The following is an 18,776-nucleotide window of genomic DNA, read 5'->3' on the forward strand; positions in this document are numbered from 1 at the left end:
AGTGTCGCCAGCTCAAGCATAAATACAGTGCTCCTCTCTGCTCCTTCGCTCTTTCTCCATCTTCCTGTCACACTCCTTCTCCTCGATTTTCTCAGTCCCCTCGACCCCAGTCCTTCCCCCCCTTCTCGCCGTTCTTCTTTCTATCGTCTGATAGCTTCTAGTCCACAATGCCGTAGCTGAGGCATATCAATACCTACAGGTGAGACCCCCTCGAGCTCTAAATCCCCACCTTTCCGAAAGAGGAGCGATCTCGGCGCGTCATTGCTTGAGTAGTAGCAGTATGTGCACGTATTGTGAACGTTGAGTCTCTCGGTAGACCCTCGGGGTCTCACTTGGCATATTTTTGACTGAGACGGTCAAACAAACTTTTGATCACGAAAATATGCTAATGAGGAAGTGTCTCTAGGTTTTTTCTACTACGCGATTTCGCCAACTCTCAACTCGATTTTCCGGTCCGTTACCTGATCTATTATCAATCTATAGGTGAGACCCCCTCAAGCCCTAAATTCCCTTATAGACAGGAGTGATCTCGGCACGCCATTGCTTGAGAAGTAGCAGTATGGTGCACGTATTGCGAACGTTGAGTCTTTCAGACCCTCGGGTCTCACTCGGCATGTTTTCGATTTAGACGATCAAATGGACTTTTGATCACGGAAATTTGCTGATGAGGAGGTGTGTCTCTAGGTTTTTTCTACTACAAGATTTCGCCAACTCTCGACTCGATTTTCCGGTCTACCCGATGTACTACTAAACTACAGGTGAGATTTGGTCACTCCTTGATTTTGTTGATGCCCTTTTCTTTTGCACTTCACCAGCCCTTTTGATTCAGTCCTTTCACTTCCCAATTTTCTTCCCAATTCCCTTTCCAGTCCCGATCAATCCTCTCTTTCTCATACCCAACCCTTGTATTCTTATACCCACCAGTCTCACTCAGTATGTGTGAAACACACTGACTCTGAACTTTTCTACTTCTTAGGTCTTTGATTCCAACGTGTATAGGTCCAACCGTCTATTTTTCTTAGCTCCGTAAGTGAACCCCGCTCCCATCTATTATTTCCGTGCCTGCATTGTTAGTATCATGAATTATCCCTATATTTGTCTTCCATCAGTCTTCCTTTCTCCTATAAATTCCGTCGAAGAAATACTGATTCAGACATCTAACAAACTTCCATAGCTTACTGCTTTATAATTATCAGTCCATCGGCGATTGAATCATACATTTATTACAGGTGAGATAACGAGCCAAGCCAATTTGGTTCGGTCTTTTCTTTATTTATTTAGTATCTTCGATACCGGCATCAAATATGGATTCTTTGTAATTTCCTAGCACGAACTTATAATTTATGAATAGCATCACTAGACGCGTTCGATTTCATACCCTTTTCGCCTTTTGGATTTCTACTTTCCTTGGTTTCGTGTCTCAGTGTGTTTTCGCAACTGCTGACCCAATCTTTTTTTAGGTCTTTCTATCTCTATACGGCCAGTCGCCGTGTGGTTCAAGTTTGTCTGGTAAGCAATTTCTTAGAATATGGATGTTTTAGCTTTTAGAGAAATATCCTACTGTCAGCAACCATGTATGCACCTTTATTGCTCTGTCTTTCCTTCTTACATTGTCGGGGTATTATGTGCTTGTTTCTCTTGAGCATTCTTCTCCTTTTCTCCTCTTTGCCTACTGTCAGAAGCAATTCTAAATACCGGTTTCCCGCATTGATATCGTTCCAAATACACGTAGGACTATGCAGATAGTAAGCACCATCGGATAGTAATTATAGGTTCATGAAATTTCGGTATCAGTCATATCATCTAAGTACTATTTCGTCCTTCCATCACTCGCAACACGTCGGCTGCTGAGTCCTTGTCCCCCTTTCTTTTCTTCGGCCCGCGCTTGCGTTTATTACCACCACGTTGCTCATCATATGTCGGACCCTCCTCGTCCTCTTCATCCTCAATCCGACTGCTTCCAAAGCCGTAGTCAATATCAAGAGCATCCTGTGCCTCACGACGACGTGCTTCCTCGAGGAATTTCTTGCGATGTGCAAGTCTATCAGGATCGACGTCGTCATCAGCCGCCATATCGTCCTCTGCTGCCCCTGAAGGTGAGCCTTGACGAAGAGCTGCAGCACGTTTCAATGCAGCCAGGAGAGTAGGATCACTTGTGAGCGGATTACCGCGTTCCTCGACGAGTTCCTCCGTCTTGCCGAAATAATTCCGTGGCCTGGTTGCTTGAGATACGCTGTTTGCCACTTCCGTCTTCTCATCATTTGGCCTCTTGTCGACTGATACTTCGTCTTCCTCTCTGTCCTCGTCTGACGATTCTTTCTCGTCGAGATCAGCGAGGGGATTATAGTCTGTACCAGCATCGGCAAAGATATCCTCATCTTCTAACTCTGCCTCGGCAGCCTTCTCTGCAGCAATCTTTGCAGCTATTTCGGCGGGGACTTCCATACCCAAGGGCTTTACGGCTTGATCAGGAAGTAGAAGTCCGTTGCTATCAGTATTTGGCGGAGGAGGTTCTTTATCGAGCCATCGAACTTTTCTTTTCGAGTTTCCTTCGGCATCTGTGATGACCAGGATTTCCTTGCGACGGCCACTAGGATCTGTTTCAATCCAGCGTTTCTTTTCAGGCTTGCCGTCATGGATTTTCTTAAACTTTGAGCCCAACGTAGACTCTGGAGCAGGCTCAGCTGCTGCGGCCGCTCGGCTTTCCCTCAACTGTCGTAAAATTTCATCTCGCGACCTTTTTGCGGGTGGCGCTGCAGCCAAATTCCCTTTCTTGACCTTCTTCTCTTTCGGCCGGGCTTCTGACTGGTCTACTTCCTTTTCCAGCACGCGATCCAGCTCTTCATCAACATTTTCAGCCTCTTCCTTGCCCTGTTCTGCCATTTCTTCTTTTTCCTTTTTCGACAAGTCCTCTCCTCCTCTCACTCTCCTCAATAAATCCCAATCCAACCCTTTCACCAAATGCGTACTCTGCAAATCCCCACCAACACCCAAATCTCTTCGCAGCTTATCAAAAGTGCTCTGATCAATCTGTCCCAGCTTGACCATCTCCTCCAACGCTTTGAGCCGCTGCTCGATTCCTTCTTTCTTCGTCCCCGCATTATCCTCATCATGCTCTTCCTGCTTCCGCAGCGCCGTCCGATCCTGGTATCCACTCACCAACTTCGTCCCCTTGGGCGCCGCCGAAGCTTTAAATCGTTTCGTCGGACGTCCCTGCTCCTCCGTCTCGCGCCGCTGTTCAGCGAGTTGTCGCGCGAAATCGATTCCGCCACCCTTGCCGCTGTGCACCGCGCGCGGAGTCATAGGGATACTAGATCGGAGGCGCGATCCAAGCGCGGAGGTATTCGCATTGTTTCGGACGCCTTCTTTTTCGGTTGTCTTTGGGCTGTGGCTGTCGGTGGTTTGGCGGGATTGGCCAGGCTGGTCGAGAACCAGGCGACGGAATTGTTCGTTGTTCATGATGCTTCGTAGGCTGTTGAATATAACCAGTTCAGACGATAGGAGACATCATAGAGGGTAAGTTATTATATCACATGCACACATCGAATGATCATTTTCTCGGCGTCACGGTGTGGTTCGTAGGTTTGTTCGGCATAATTCCAGGCTCATGTCGGTAAGGAAGGCGGTGAGGCTCCACTATGTACTGTGAAAGGTATCTAGGCGCCGAAACTGACAGGCCCCTTGCGTCCGCCTATAAACTAGATCTTTACTTGGTCATTACTTTAAATTAATTTTAAAAGAAATGCATCTCCATCTTGATAGAGCCCGTGCCGAGAGATAAGTCTTGAAATCGATAGATAGCCGCGCGCGCATTGGAGATGATTAAATCGCTGCAATTGTGGTGTAGAGATTGTTACAGAGAAAGAAAACCAAACCAAATAGTATTTGCAAGAATTGGCACGTCGGGGCCTGATACGTAACAAAAGTGAGGGCCCATTCCAAACAGGTGGTCACCAGTATCATCACCGATGCGGGCACAATATAGCCACGTCCACCCAGACTAGGATCGATGGCACCGACAACAAACCATACCTTCAGGCCAGACCCTGGCCGCAGTTTCCAAACCTACTTGAGTTTACATGTATTGTGGGTTTCTTTCTAACCCTGTAATCATTAATTAATGTAAATAATTCAAAATAATAAGGCAAGTGTCATACTCTATGGTTTTCCACCATAGCGAAACCGTTCTAACGCCGCTCCTTTATGATAGAGATGTAAAATCGAAGATTCGGATGTCATTAATACAGATTTTCATGGTATATTATTACATGTATGTAAATTGATCTTGTTTGATGAATATGAAGTCAAGATAATTTGCTATTCAAACTACCGCTGGCATTCTTTACCAAATAATAAAACCATCAAACACCAATGATAATCAAGCCAATACCGAGACAGTATCGCTATTAATATGGTCCAGTCATATTAAATATAGATAAAGGAAAGGAGTTGCGAATTCCGACATTGAATACATATAAGTAACGTTAAATATGTACCATCAACAGTCCACCAAAATATCCCGATCCACTTATATTTTATATAGTTTCCCAGCCGCCGTTGTTGATGTCGGCTTCCAGCTTTCGGCTAATAGTTGCTGGGATGCTATGCGAAAGCCACACGTCGCGTAACAGCTTGTCGTAGCGCTTTTGGTTCAGAATCAACTGCCGATTGCGGCGAAGACCAGGGTCGACTTCCCCATGTCGGTCTAGATATGGTGCGAAATGCCAGGAGCCGTTGTGATTGTGTAGGTAAAGAACAGTGCATTTTCGGATGTTAATGAATAGCCCGATATTTTTACCGCATCTGTTTGGTCGTTTGGTCAGTATTGGGTTTTGAAATAGGGTTAGGTTATGTGGGATCTCACTTTAGGACGTGCTGGTTGCAACCACCAAATCCATTATCAATGCAGCACACCGCCTGCGAACAGAAAATATCCCCACAGAATAGACAAATGCTGGGGTCGCTCAGTTCTTTCTTGGAGTTGGGACAGCGTCTGCGGTTGGCTTCTTCAATCAATAAATCGTAATACTTCGGCAACCCAATCAATTCAAAGATAGCCGGGTGAGACAAGCTAGGCCATAGCCGGTGATCTTCTAGACGAATACCTGAACGAGACGCGTTCCAGTGGAATATCCATCCCGATACGACTCTATACCAAGGATTGTCATTTGCCTTGGCAGGGGAGAAAGAATCAAAAATTTCATCCAAGGTAGGTAGTCGAAGAACCTCTGTTAAACGGTCGAGCTCTGTCATATTCTCATCACCAAGACCAGCGCTTGGGAAGTCAACCCCGTGCTGAACGTGAAGCAATATCACAGTTTTTCTCAAGAAGGGCAATGCATAGCTTGAGATTAGACGACGTAATGCCATAACTAAGGTTGGTGTACTTGAATCTTCGCCCTCTTTCAAATAGCCACTCATTATCGAAGATCCGGCAGCCCGTCCAATAGAGTTCGATTTTAGCTCGGATACGACAGCATCAAAGAAGTGCCGTGTGGCTGCATATTGAGCCCTTGAAGAGTTTGTGTCGATGTCATCTTCTCCTCGTGCAAGCTCGTCCTTGAGTGCATGATTCCATAAGATGAAAGTAACCGAGACTTTGAGTATCTCCGCCACATAGCAGAGTTGCACTAGGTGCCCGACTTCTATGTTGAGTACTGGGAGCAAAGACAAGGAGCATTCAGCGAGGAATACGAAAACATCCATGCCAAGCAACGGCTCAATATTGCGCACATCGTCAAGCAAAGCAGTGCCATTAATCACAGGATGGCCCACAAAGAGTTGGCAGATTTTTTGACGATGCATCTCTTGAAACTCCTGTGTTGCACGATTTTTCGGCGACGGGTTTGAAACGCCTCCTACAGCGGTATAAGCATACGCAGTTTCCGCAAGTACGCGAAGATGCGTCAAGGTTAATTGTGGAATCTTGTCGAGGAGCGTAGCTCCTGGGTCGGATTCGACTCCACGCTGCGCAATCTCAAGCGCAGATATGCTAAAACCGAAACTTCGAATTAGAGAATCTGTGTAAATAAGGTCCTCTCCGTTGCTAACTTCCTGAGAATAAGGAAACTGTGATTGGACGTGATTCTCCCGCAAAGTCTTTTTCAACCTCCGATAGATCTGGACTAGTTCTGCAACAGGGGTCTCTGCAGGCGGAGGTGGTGGCTGAAGTGGGCTGTTGTTGGTAACCTCTTCAGTGCTAGGGAAAATACCTGGCATCAGTACTCTTGGTGTAGGAAGCGGCCAGAAGGAAGAAGTTGGTGCTGGAGGTGGGATAGAGATTGTCAACTGATCGATCTTGCTGGATAATGGCGTGACCAGAGATTTTGTGAGATAGTCTGTAAACAAGTCTCGATAGGCAGGTGATTGAACCTTGTCAAACTCCGTGGTAACCAATGGATAATTTGGTGACTGGGAAAGTGTGGTCCGTAAATCCTCATGTATAAATTGATCGAAGGTATGCTGCGTATTCAAAACACCAGGATAAGTTTCTTCTTTGCCTTTCCAGACTATTGGTAAGAATGCATTCCCTAATGCCTTACAGAGAGGACAGACGAATTCTTTCAGATCCAAATGCTCTGGATGATTTCGTGCGACTTGTTGGGAGTGACGCCGTTGCGTGGCCGTGCAGTAGACTTCAAAACAGGCATAATGCATTATGTGACCGCAGCCTGTGGTCACCGGGCCACGAAGCGTATTCTTTGATGAGAACCCTTTACTGAGACCAATCTTCTCGGTTATAACCTCACCACCTGATGAATCGAGCTTTTTCACCATGACCTTGTTTTCTCCAGCCACACCGAAGGGTCGAATGGATTCTGCAGAGCGGTCGAGACTCGAGGGGTTTCTTAACACTTCCCGTATCCAGTCTTTTTCGTAGATATCAGTCAGACGTAAAATACTGCTATCCTGAACCAAGGCAAAGGTTCCAAAAAGTCTCGAATCATTAGTTTCCTCCTGACACAGAATACAAGTGCCACTAGGATATTTCCAGGTCTTCGTTTCAGCTTCGCCTAGGGTTTCAGAATCCGTGTCACTGAAATCCTCTTCGCCCCAATCAATAGCAGATTGGCTATTGAGGAAGTTTTGCTGTTGTTGCTGGAACTGTGCCATAACACGGGCTTGACGATCCAATGCTTGTTTCTTCTTGATTTCTTGCTCAGATTCAATATTCCTTGCTGGAGAATTAGTGTCAAGTCGCTCATACGGAAAATTCAAACTTTGTGTGGCAGATGCATACGACCTTGGTTGCTTCTGCCACATTATTTTGATGATGTGCTTGATCTTGGCGCTGCAGCTTTCGTACTCCTTTGCAACTGAGATCTTTTCCAAAAGACCGACAATGGTAAGGACACCGACATCCTGTGTCATCCTCGATTTCGAGAGAGCGTTTGAAATGAAAGATTCCACGGGATGATCATTTTCCTTGCTATTATCTTCTAAGGTAGCAACAAGGGTCAAATGCAGTACAATATGGAGAAACGTTTCAACCCGTGTTAACGGAATTTGAGGAGTTTTGTCTTTAAAGCAGATCGTATAGTCAAGGCAGCGATGGATTATTTCAGCAAATAACGGGGTTTTTGTAAATGCTGAAAGGTTTAAGAATGCTCCATCCGGGATAGGCCGAAGTTTGGGTTCAAAGACAATGTCTGAAGCTTCCTTGCCTGTTTTCTTTGCCATCCAGTTTCGATAGATACTCTCCGCTTCGTCACGTTGATTTTTGTTGTAATGGGCACTAAATGGATCGACCATGTCGATGTAATCAGGCTTGAGCTCGAATGTGCCAGTGTCATTCAATCCTTCCGGAGGACGAAATGTAGCAACATCTTCTAAAACATCCTGGAACATGTCCGTTTCCAACAACTTATCGCTTAAACGTGTAGACAAGTCGGAGAATGATAGTGGTTTAAAGCACAATACATGAGCTATATCGCGGCTGATATTCTCGCGGGCCGTCATGGCATCATCATCATCTGCAGTCAGTGATGTACGGTCCGTTATCAAGATGATGAGCAAATGCACAAACTCTTCCGCAACATCGACAATTTGGTAATCTTCGTATCCAGGACGCGCTTGGTAGTCTCCAATGATCCACGCAACTACTCCAAACCGTTCGGCAATAGTAGCAAGAACACGACTAGGGTCGCATGTTACGAAAGCAGTCTGAAGCAAGAAGATATCACGGTAATATGCAAAGTCACGGGAAGACACTCCCCGATATTGAGACATTTGATGACGAAGGCTCAAACCGTTACGAACCCACATTCCTGCCTTCATCTGAGCAAGCCAAGAACAGACGCGTAGTGGGTAGTCAAACATCGTCAAAAGAAGATCTTCATTGCTTAGATGCCTATCGTGAACGTATCTCTCGTTTGCCGTTCGGGCAGCATCCAGTAAAAGGTCACGCATTAATTCACTGCTCATGCCCCGGCCACACTCCAACAACCAAGAGAGTGTATAATGGAGGGCATGGTGGAAGCTTACAGAGCCCTTCTCCACAACAAAGTCAACCACCCTGTGTCGTTGTAGCTGCCCTTCGGGAGTGACATCATAGTTTTCAAAGTCAAAGAGAGGGAGTTGTTTGAAACAGACATGTTCTTTGATTTCAGCCTGATCAAATCGCTTTCTCTCAACTCCGCTTGAATGCGCGATTGCTGAAATAGCCGCTGTCTTGATCGCACGTACAAGATTCTCACCTTGTCCATGTCCAGGATGGCGGAAAGCGTCACAGAACTGACGACAAAGGCGGTTGATCTCTCGCATCAAGATTGAAGCGCTGATCCAGGTGTCTGTTTCGTACTCTACATGTTCTCCGACAGCCCTCACATTAGGACAGATCCCTTGAGGAAGCTTGACGAGATCTAGAAATTGCAGAAGGTATTGCTCATCTGAGCGAATACGGTTTTGTACGAATTCTGACTGAAGGAGGTAGCGCAGGTCGAGGAAGAAATGGTAAAGACGACGATTGGTTACTGAACCAGCATCAAATGCCAATGTTGCCGTTGGGTTGACTTCCCAAGGCTCACCCACTTGTCGTGTCGTGAGGAAGGTGTAGAGAATAGCCATTACTTTGGTAAGGAAGTTACCGCGATGAACAATTTCCTCAGTTATTGATGGAGTTGTGAGAAGCTGCAAGGATAGGTTGACAATGGAATGGTCCGGTTCACGGTCAGCAATCAAATACAACTGAGCCAGTGCTGTATATAATGCTGAAAGGCGCAAGCCCATAATACGTTTGAATTGAGGCACATTGACCACCGTACTAATGTATAAGTCGCGGAGATCTGTCCTGGCTTTCTTCCACAGTCTCAAATCAAACAAGACCATCCAATCTAGACGGGTACGTTCGGTGAGGTCCTCATAGGCCGGAACATCCCCTTGGGGTCGTGCAGGTCGAGTTTGCCAGTGGATTGGGGTCTTTGCCGCGGTCGGCTTGACAGAGTTTGTTGGTGTTTTTGGGATCTTCACATGAGTGGTCTCATGATGAGGTGTCATTTCGCCCATATCTACGTCCGAAACGGGAGTACCAGCCTGGCGAGCAGGTGGCGGTGGAGGAGGGGGAGGAGGAGGAGGGTATCGACCGAATGTAGCCGTGGCTGCTTCTAGTTCATCTTCCATGTTGCCCATATCGACATCATCCTCACCCTCGTTGTTTCCAACTTCTTGCCGAAGACGTTCAAGGTCGATTTCCATCTCTTCGTAGTCATCATCATCGTCTTCCTCTTCGTCATCTCCTTCCATAGCCTCCTCCTCGTTTCGATCTTGTCCATCTTCATTGTCATCGACGTCTTCATCGTCATCTTCTGATCCAACAAATGCCCCTCCCTGGGGCGATAATGTCAAGGTAATCGCCCGGTAAGGTGCTGATAAGTCTTGTCGTTCATGGTCATCGATTCCCTGCATTCCAATATCTGCATTATACGCGCCACTTCCTCGCCTCCAGGGCCGTAGAAGTTCCTCGCAGACTACCTGACGCAAAATCTCACTGTCTTCACCGAAACTGCAGCCTGCAATGTCTGCTAGCCATTCAATGATAGTACCACACATTAATTCCCTAAAGGTGTCTCTGGCAGAGCGGACGGTTACAGTGACCTTGATGTGTTCAATCGTTCGGGACACTTGCAATAGTCTGTTCAAATCTTTCGAATATTTGACAACGCTTCGTCCGACATCATTTGTCTCGTGTGCTTTTGCTTCACCGAAGCTAGCACGCTCGCGACATGCACGCATAACCTGGTGGGAAACGTCGCGAATCGTATGTTTTTCATCATTCCAAAGCGCTAGGGCGAACTCCGGTTCATCTTCTGGCTCATCACCTTTTCCATACCACCCTGGATGTAGTCTTGAAGCTTCCTCATCATGACGAATTCCTTCTTCGGACTTTTGTAGTCTCAGCTGTTCGGGCGAGCAAGATATAACATCACAGAAGTAATCCAATGATCGCGAGACTGTTACTCGGATGTCCTCGACCCATGTTGCGGGTAATTCCGGTTTGGCACGCTGTTTTCCCTTGGAATCACCACTTTCGGTGTGAATGGCACAACATAGAGGTAGTCGCCAGGCTTCTTCGTCGCCGCAATCACAACATCCGCAGTTCCCAGACGACAAGGAGATTTGATACTGGTGGCCTGCGTGGTCGGAAGCGTCGAAGCAGCGGCTACAAAGAACACAGGTATCATCTGCAGCACAGGTGATGCATCGGTATGTTCCTTCGCCCGCTCTGAAAATATGGCCGCAACGTTTGCCTCGCGCAGCTTCGCTATATTCAGCGCCTTCCCGAGCCCCTTGTGCTTCTGCCAGTTTCCAAGGCCTATCCTCAGGTGCTCCATCAGGAAATAACAGTTTCAGCCGCTGGGAGTCGTAGCCTGAGAGAGAACGAAATAGAAGTTGTAACAATTCTTCTTCAGCTTTTGGTCCGTAACGGAAATTGTGCTTGACTGGCAGGCGCAGAAGGCCTTCGCCAAACATTCTTTCACACTCAGTGAGCATTATTATTTCTTTTAACAGCCTTTGTCGTGAAAAATCATAGGGTGTTTAGACGCGTGGTCGATGTATTCATGACGCTGGGAGGAGTGTGGAAAGACGCCAAAGTGAAGGAGGGTAATCTAAGACAACGTATTAGTTTAATTGACGTGAAAGTGAGTAAATTCGCGACAGATGCATGTCAAAGCCCAGTAGAGATAATAATTGGGCACCATGACGTTGTGAAATGAAAGGAGCGTGGGGAGGCACTGACACCCTTGGCGATTCTTGCTGGTGATTACCTATTGACTGATAGCGGGGTGAACGATCGCAGGATTACGCAGCGAAGCGCTCCCTGGTGGCGACTAACGTCACAAATTTCCACCAAAAAAGGGGGGTTGAGTAATGGATGGACAAAATCTGGGAAATACCGGGCGAAGCTGTGGCCAACATAAAGCCTGTTCTGTCGATAGAAAAATGGATGATATCGCTTCCCCGTGATGATATATGACAACGGAATTATGAGCGCGGCTAATTGACCTCACCCAAAGTTTCGCCGTGCCGGCGACCCATTTATACCTATCAAAGAGGAATACCAGCCAATAACCGGCCTTGATCTAGTTTCCCGCTGCAATATTCAAGAAATATAAAAAATAAAAAAATCAGTTGGAAGTTTGGATAAAATGTCCCCCAAGCCAGCCAGCCACCTTCGCGTTATATGAGAACCATCACAACGCGACGTTATAAAACAACTAAAATATTGGGAGTTATATCATGAGGCCTTTAGTATCTCTATATCAATAAAAGGGTTTCATGCGCTATTTCTACACAAATATCAAGAATAGGTATCATAACCAGTTTCATACAACCCATTAGAGATGTTCAGCATGGGCCATCTCAATTTCAACTTGACCCGGTGGCGCCAACAGTCAAGTTGAAATTGACGCTAGTGGCCCAATCAGGCAATTATATCATGTGATCCGACCTACTAAGATTCATCGATTTTTTGTATGTACGGTCGCAAAAATGCCTTTTATTAATTAGATATGCTTACCATCGTTTTAAAATTAGTTTAAAGTCAATATATTAAAGAGAATCTTATAGGAGAAAACAACATATATAGCTTATTGAAGTTCTAGAGGCTTGTCACGCACCGGGACCCACTCTAGTTGTCACTGGCTGTGTCGAGGAGCGATACGATGTGTTGAACCACACAGAGGTTCCTTGAGGGTAACTAGTAACGAAGTACAAAGGTTGCCGAAGGGTAAAGGTGAGGGTAAGACACAACTAAAGTAGGAGCGATGCCTTGAAGTGCCGTAGTACTTCAAGTGGGATTGCCTTGCTGACCCTTACAGTGTAACTGATAGTAATAATCGTAGTGACTTATGTTAAAGAACTATGCTAAGGTAAACTAGATACATGCAAATGGGTGTGTTTATATAGATGTCGTTCCTACAATATCCCTACAATCTGTCCGTATACAGATTGTATATCCAATCACCTTCTTGTCTTTTCCTACACTTCTCCTACACTCTTATTGTATACCCGAGTGTAGTTGCTTATGTAATGTGTAATCCCGTGTGAGTAGCAAACGGGCTGTGTGTGGTCGTGGTAACTGGTTGGCCGTGGTGTTAGCCGCTTTAACAGACACTTGCCCTGAAGTGGCTTAAGACATCCTAATCTGTCCTTAGCTTTGCATATGTTGGTTTCGTAACATCACTCCCCCTCCTTGAAGTCCTTTGTCCTCAAAGGTATAAATAGAAGACGCGCCCTCGTTCCCAGCGTGACCCTGCTTCCTTTGGTGAGTGTCCGAAATGCGTCAACATGACTCCTAAAAAGGACCGTCTGGCTTATCGTGTGTCCCAGTCCGATCGCATCCGTCGAAACGGTTTCCCCGTCGATAATCCGTGCGAATATTGCAAAAGTAAAAACGAGATTTGCATAATGGATTCAAAAAGTCGAAACTGTGCGTCGTGCACACGTCGTGGTCGCAAATGCGAAAAGCGATTTCATAGTGAGCGAGAATGGTCAGATCTTCAGAAAGCTGAGGATCGTATTAATCAAGAGCTTCGCGATGCTCTTGCAAAACAGGCGGATCTGTCCGCGAAAATAAATCGTTTATTCAAACAACAGCAGTTTCTCAAAGAGCGAGGTTCGAAAATGTTGGATCATGATTCCAACGTGATGGAGATCTTAGATGAGGAGGATCCCGATGGCATCCCTCCTCCTTCTCCGACGAGAGAGATGCAACTAAATGCTATCTCCGACGTGGATTTTGAGGCCTTGTTCGCCAACCTGCCAATGTCTCCGCCTGGTGAATTGGGTTCCTCCGTCGGTAATCCTCTAATGCATCTGGAGCATCCGCGAGGTTCTCGATAGGTTCCCAAGTGTTTTCTGAGGTATCGTATCCCTTCCATTTGACCAGGTAGACAAATTTCCCATTGACTTGCTTTTCTCCTAGTATGTCTTCGACTTCATATGTCTCTTGCTCGACAATGATATCTGTTTGGAGTTTTGCATTTGATGGCGCTGGTTCCAATGATGAAACGTGGAACACTGGGTGTATTTTCATGGCTTTTGGTAGTTTTAGTTTGTAATTGACTTCTCCGATTTTTTCTTCAATTTCGAATGGCCCAATTCGTAGGTGGTTCAATTTGTCTTCCTTTCTTTTGGCGTCTAAATTTCGTAAAAGGTAGACCTTCCCTCCCTTCTTGAGATCAGGTCCCTTCTGATGTTTTTGGTTGTATCTTCTTGCCGATTGTTGTCCTTGATTTTCAATTTCATTGTGTAAATACTGGTGTAACGCCTTCATTGCGTTGACCATTTCTTCTGCTTCTTGTGCGATTGGTTGCTTGTATTTGGGTTCTCCTGGCATTCTTGCTTCTTTTCCTGTGTATGCCTTGAATGGTGTCATTCCTATGGTGGCTTGCTTGCTTGTATTGTAGGCCATTTGTGCCATAGGTAGTAGCATTGCCCAATTATTTCGGTCGTAATTGACGTAATGGCGTAAATACTGTTCCAATGTTTGGTTCGTTCGTTCAGTCTGTCCATTCGTCTGTGGGTGGTAAGCGGTTGACAGCCGCTGTTCTCCTCCCATAAGGTCCATCATGGATTTCCATAGTTTCGATGCAAAGGTCTGTCCCCTATCTGAGACCATAATCTCAGGTATACCGTGGTGCTGAAAGACTTTGTCAATTAACAGTATTGCTAATTGTTTTGCTGTCAATTGCTCCGTGGTTGCAACGAAGTGCGCATATTTAGTCATTCTGTCCACTACCACAAGTATCGAATCGTTTCCTTGCGACTTTGGTAGTTTGACGATGAAATCCATTGTTACCCATTGCCATGGATATTCTGGTGCTTCCAGTGGTTGCATTAGTCCATGAGGTTTGTGCCTATTAATCTTGTTCTTGTGACACTGGTCGCATTCCTTGATGTGGTTCTCGATGTCTCGAATCATTTTTGGCCAGTAGTAGTTCCTCGTAATTCGTTCTAGAGTGTTTGATACTCCTGGGTGTCCTGCCAATATGTTGTCGTGATGAAGTTGGATAATTTCCGTTCTGAGTGTCTTTGGTACATAGATTAGACCATGCCAAAATGCTAATCCTTCTTCCGTCATTGTGATTCGGTCATCCTCATTGTTTACCATGTTGAATATCAGTCCGTCTTGCTCGGTTTCTTTTGCGATTCTGTCTTGTAATTCCGAGTCTGTTACTCCTTCTAGTGTTGCTGCGAGTATTGCCGTTTGAGGATTATGTACTAGTGTTCCCCTATCTGTTTCCTTGAACAGGGCTGGTTCTGGTGATCTGATTCCTTCTTCATGATCCGGTCTCCTGCTTAGAGCGTCTGCTCGTTCGTTGTCTTTTCCCTTGCGGTATTCTATTTCGTACCAATAGTTTGCTAGCAATTCCGACCATCTCGCTTGTCTTCGGTTAAGAACCTTGGTTGTGAGGAAGTAGGTGAGGTTCTTGTGGTCCGTGATAACTCGTATTGGGAACTTAGTTCCTTCCAAGTAGACTCTCCAATGTCGAAGTGCTGTCACTATGGCTAGCAGTTCTTTATCGTGAATCTCGTAATTGAGTTCTGCATCAAGCATTTTCCTTGAGTAATACATTACTGGTCGTAGTTTCTTGTCTGGTCCTTCCTGCATCATTGCTGCTCCTATTGCGAAATCTGAAGCGTCTGTTTCCAACACTGTTGGTTTCTCCGGGTCGTGTTGCATCAGTATAGGTGCGGTGGTGAGCCGAAGCTTCGCTTCTTCGAATGCTTTCTGGCATTCCGTTGTCCATTCAAACTCGAAGTCCTTTCGTAACAGTTTGAATATGGGATTCATTATCCCTGCGTATCCTTTCACGTATCGTCGATAGTAGTTGATTAATCCGAGAAAGGATTGCACTTCTTTAACGTTCTTTGGTGTAGGCCAGTCTCGTACCGCCTGTACCTTTTCTTTATCCATTTGGATCCCTTCTTGAGTGATTCTGTGTCCCAAGAAGTCCGTTTCTTGTACGTGAAACTCGCATTTCCTAAGCTTCAACTGTAGCTTTGCTTCCCGTAAGCGATGTAGGACCATCCTTACGTGTCGTACGTGATCGTTCATGCTGTCTGAGAATATTAATATGTCGTCGAGGTATGCGACAGTAAAGTCGTATAGGTAATCCCCGATTACATGGTTGATGTACCGTTGGAATGCTGCTGGTGCATTGGTTAATCCGAAAGGCATAACCAGATATTCGTAATGTCCAAACTTGGTCTTGAATGCAGTTTTCCATTCTTCTCCTTCCTTGATTCTCAGTCTGTTGTACGCGTCCGTAATATCGAGTTTCGTAAACCATTTCTTTCCTCGTATTTTGTCTTGTATTTCCGAAATCAGGGGTAATGGGTGACTGTCTCGTATAGTGATTTTGTTCAGTTGTCGGTAGTCTATACATGGTCGTAGGTCAGTAGTCCCCTTCTTTCCCACAAAGAGTACGGAGTATCCTGCTGGCGAGCTTGAGGGTCTGATGTATCCCTTTTCCAAGCTTTCATTCAGGTACTTCTTAAGTGCTGCCGTCTCATTTTCTGACATGGGGTAGATTCGTTGAGGTCTTGGTTCTTCGTTTTCTTTCAATGGGATGGTATGGTCCCATTCACTGTGTTCAGGTAATTTCTTGTATGTTCCGTTGAACAATTCCTTGAATCGTTCATATTCTTTAGGTAGTTCAGGTTCTGCGGTTGCCGCGATCTGACACTCCTCTTTCAGGTGTTCGGTAATGGCCTCCCCTTTGGTCCCATTCCGTATAAGAGTCCACGAGGAAGTCAAGTCGTCTGCTTCTTCCGTCGTACTCAAGTCTCCCGCCTGTCCGGTGACTTCATCTACCTGAGATATCTGTCCACAATTACAACGATTCATTTTGATTTCGCCAGTTCCCCAGTTTATCTCCGGGTTATGAACCTTGAGCCATGGGATTCCAAGAACTATGTCGTTTGGTCCCAGTTCTGCGACGTCAAAGTTGATCATCTCGTGATGGTTTCCTAATACCATGGACAACCACCCTGTTTCATGTGTGACTCCCCCTTCTTGCAGGCTCACCCCGCTGAGTCCTGTGATGGGTACTGCTTGGGGTTTCTTCCTTCCCAAGATTTTCAATGTTCGTTTTGTTTCTTTATCCATGAAGTTGTGCGTTGCTCCCGAATCGACCATTGCTTCGATCTCTATTCCGTATATGGCCACTGTGGTTCTTAGTTGCCTTCCACAAGCCGTTGCGTTGAGTTCTGCCCTTTCGTATGCACAGTTGTCCGCATGCTGCGGCCATTTCCCTTTTGGAAATTCCCCAGCCCTAATTTTAGGGTGTACGTGCGTTATACATTCGTCATTGTAGCAGATTTTCCATGATAACATCCGATGCTTTGGATGTTGCTCAAGCTGTAAGCAATTGCACCATGCCGTCTGGCATTTCCATTCCTTCATTTGTTTCGTTACGCTCATTCTTCCTTCTTTCTCATACCATGGTGTTATGATGCACTGCATCCTTTCAATTCTGGTGAGGTCATGGTTGGTATGGACACATGGCTGATTCTTCGGGTCTTCGCCATAAGGTAGTTGAATGTAGTCGTTCATCCAGGCTTTTACGAATCCATCTCGTGGATCATCGTCTTTTCTGCCTATTTCGGGGTTACGAGTTTCTTCGAAACTCCCAGCTTCACTGAGCTGCACCACCTTTTTCTTCGAGGGGCTGATGGTGTTCCATTCCTGCGTCAATTTCCATTCGCAGTTTGATATCTTCGCTTGCTTCCTCTTTCTTGGGAAGTAGCCCTGGCTTTCTTTTGCTTCCCCATGGATTGTGCATGAATCCATTGTGCAAAAGGTCCAATGTAATAATCCGTGCCCTGGGTGGTCTTTCTCTTCAAAGATTACCCTGCACTCGGCTCCACACTTGTTCTCGAGGTGTGTCCGAACTTCGTAAAGCTTCTGCTTTCCTTTTTCTTTGTCAGCCGTCTTTGAACTCTCGATGTCGTTCAGAGCTTCGTTCAATTGGCTTTCTATCTTTTCGACCTGACTCATCCCTTCGTACTGTCGCCACCCTTGGCTTTCTGGGATTTCGTCCATTTCTGGGAACTCTTCGGTGTCTCCCGATTCATACTGTTCCGCGTCGTCATAGTCGTATTTCGGGTAAGACTCTCTGTCTTCCTCATTTGTCGCATTCAATTGTCGTCCTTGTGGTTTGACTCTACACTCTCTCCTGAAGTGGCCCGTCTTCCCACAGTTGTAACACTTTATCTTTGACTTGTCGAATTTCGTTTTTGGCTGTTCTTGAGTGGCATCAAGTTCCATAGGTCGAGGTCCATACGGGTCCTCCCTTTTCTTGTGGTGGTATGGTTTCTTGCCACTGCTCCAGTTTCCGCCGTATTTCTTTTCCATACGTCGTTCGTAGAGCCTATTGTCGAGTTTGACTGCTACATCAATCATGTCCGTGAGATTGTCTGGCCTAGTGGGTATTCTGGCTATCTCATCCTTGATGTCGTCTTTCAGTCCTTGGTAGAATCGATCTGCTTTGGCCTCATCATCCCATCCGAGATGAGAGCTGATCTGGTAGAATTTCGACGCATAGTCTGAGGCTGATGTGATCTGCTTCAGACGTTGAATTTTCTGAGCTGCGTTATTTCTCTCATCGATTTCTCCAAAGGTTGATTTGATTTTTCTGACGAATACATTGTAGTCCGCAAAGGTTTCATCGATCTCGTCTTCCCTGTCATCTGGGGCTATCTCAAACCATGCCCGTACATAGGGTTCAAACCAATCCATAGCTTCTCCTTCTAGGAACGTTGAAGCTGTCAAGACCTTGTCTGGTTCCCCATGCAGCAAGTGCGAGTTGACAGAAAAGTACAACTGCATTTGTGCTAGGTAACTCCTCAGCTTGGTCCTATCTCCTTTGAACGGAGTTGGTTTGTTGATCTTAATCCTTGCGTGTGATGCATTCTCCAATTGGCTAATTCGTTCACGTAATTGTTGATTGACTGCCATTACGGATTGAACACTGGGTGTTTGTCCTCCAGTGGTACTGGGTGTTGGAGTTGCATTGTTGCCTGCCATGATTAGTAGTCTTGTTGGGGTAATACTTTCCTAATGTAGTAATTGGCCCTGCTTGATAGTACTTGTCCCGTATCGTTCCTCGGGGTCAAGACGATAGTTCTTTTGTCACGCACCGGGACCCACTCTAGTTGTCACTGGCTGTGTCGAGGAGCGATACGATGTGTTGAACCACACAGAGGTTCCTTGAGGGTAACTAGTAACGAAGTACAAAGGTTGCCGAAGGGTAAAGGTGAGGGTAAGACAC

The 18,776-nt window shown here is 45.9% G+C and overlaps 2 protein-coding genes across 2 annotated transcripts; both read right to left on the reverse strand.

Annotated features, from left to right (window-relative positions):
- Window positions 1-1,451: 1,451 nt before the first annotated feature.
- On the reverse strand, window positions 1,452-3,576 carry BGW36DRAFT_15346 (uncharacterized protein). The gene has a single exon (XM_046209533.1). The coding sequence runs from the start codon at window positions 3,457-3,459 to the stop codon at window positions 1,804-1,806; it is 1,656 nt and encodes a 551-aa protein (XP_046078189.1). The 5' UTR covers window positions 3,460-3,576; the 3' UTR covers window positions 1,452-1,803.
- Window positions 3,577-4,535: 959 nt separating this feature from the next.
- Window positions 4,536-10,989, reverse strand: BGW36DRAFT_286008 (putative ubiquitin-protein ligase E3 component; the record flags this gene model as incomplete). The annotated part of the gene is made up of 2 exons (XM_046210374.1): window positions 4,536-4,803; window positions 4,865-10,989. 2 exons carry the CDS (start codon window positions 10,987-10,989, stop codon window positions 4,536-4,538), a joined length of 6,393 nt encoding a protein of 2,130 aa, XP_046078190.1.
- Between the last annotated feature and the right edge of the window lie 7,787 nt (window positions 10,990-18,776).

The sequence above is a fragment of the Talaromyces proteolyticus genome (assembly GCF_021365285.1).
Source record: "Talaromyces proteolyticus strain PMI_201 chromosome Unknown BGW36scaffold_1, whole genome shotgun sequence".
Classification (NCBI taxonomy): Eukaryota; Fungi; Ascomycota; class Eurotiomycetes; order Eurotiales; family Trichocomaceae; genus Talaromyces; species Talaromyces proteolyticus.

Coding starts and splice junctions, on each gene's coding strand:
- BGW36DRAFT_15346 (XM_046209533.1), bottom strand. CDS start 3,459: ATGAACAACGAACAATTCCGTCGCCTGGTTCTCGACCAGCCTGGCCAA.